The 1,012-nt window shown below is 44.1% G+C and overlaps 1 protein-coding gene across 1 annotated transcript; it reads left to right on the top strand.

Moving 5' to 3' along the window:
- Positions 1 to 52: 52 nt before the first annotated feature.
- Positions 53 to 824, top strand: LOC110034755 (the record flags this gene model as incomplete). Its single annotated transcript, XM_020738999.1, is given in 3 exon segments — positions 53 to 416; positions 503 to 619; positions 724 to 824. Coding segments are annotated over 3 exon segments (500 nt in total), but the record flags the coding sequence as incomplete, so codon positions are not given.
- Between the last annotated feature and the right edge of the window lie 188 nt (positions 825 to 1,012).

Genomic DNA, 1,012 nt, shown 5'->3' with positions numbered 1-1,012 from the left:
TTTAAATTTAATCCTGTTTGAAATTACTGAAAGTCCTTTCGCCGGTCATGCATCCATAGAGACTGAATAGACGTGGCCTGTGGGAACGTCACGGGAGTACCCGACGGCCTTTAAATGCGACGCTGCCTATTGTCATGCATCCATTCCGTTACATGTCGAAGAAACGGGCAGCGCCGCCGTTAGCTCCGGCGCCCTTTCGCCGGCGCTTATGGCTGTGTCTTGAACTCGTCGCAGCCATCTCAGTCCTCGCTTTCCTTTTCGTCCTTCTAAGGATTCAGTCCTACGCACCCAACCCACCGACGCCTACGCTTCTTTACCGAGACCCTATTCCTTTTTCCGGTCAACCGAAGATCGCTTTCCTCTTCCTCGCCCGCGCGGGCCTGCGCCTTGATTTCGTTTGGCATAACTTCTTCAAGGTATCCCGTTCGACTTTCTATGTTATGGAAATTTTGGATTTTAGATTATGATTATTATTATTTTTTGTTGTCATGGTGTTTGTTAGAATGCTGGAGCAGGGAATATCTCTATATATGTTCACTCGAAGCCGGGGTTCAAGTTTGATCAGTCGACGACGAGGTCAGCCTTCTTCTACGGCCGTCATGTAGAGGATAGCGTGCAGGTTTTCGATCGGCCGTCGTTTTGCTCAAGTTTTTTTTTGTTTTATTTTTGAAGTTTCGGTGTTTCTCTTTTATTCTGGAGGACTATTTGTTGTTTTTGATGTAGGTGAAGTGGGGGGAGGCCAGCATGATTGAAGCTGAGCGGTTGCTGCTTAGAGCAGCTCTACAGGATCCTGCAAACCAACGTTTTGTTTTGCTTTCTGATAGGTGCTCTTTTATTTAACTTGAAATAGTAGAAGCTTTCCTTTCTCAAATGGGTCAGTGGAAGTTGGGAGATCGTCTTCCAAGTGATACTTGACAACCTATCACTTGGATGACACCGAAGATTTTTCTATTTTTTTTCACACGAAAAGAATATATTTTGAAGAATATATATATATATATATATATATATA

Source organism: Phalaenopsis equestris, unplaced genomic scaffold, assembly GCF_001263595.1.
Source record: "Phalaenopsis equestris unplaced genomic scaffold, ASM126359v1 Scaffold193069, whole genome shotgun sequence".
Classification (NCBI taxonomy): Eukaryota; Viridiplantae; Streptophyta; class Magnoliopsida; order Asparagales; family Orchidaceae; genus Phalaenopsis; species Phalaenopsis equestris.
Note: the sequence above shows the minus strand (reverse complement) of the source record. Positions and strands in the feature narration are given on the sequence as shown.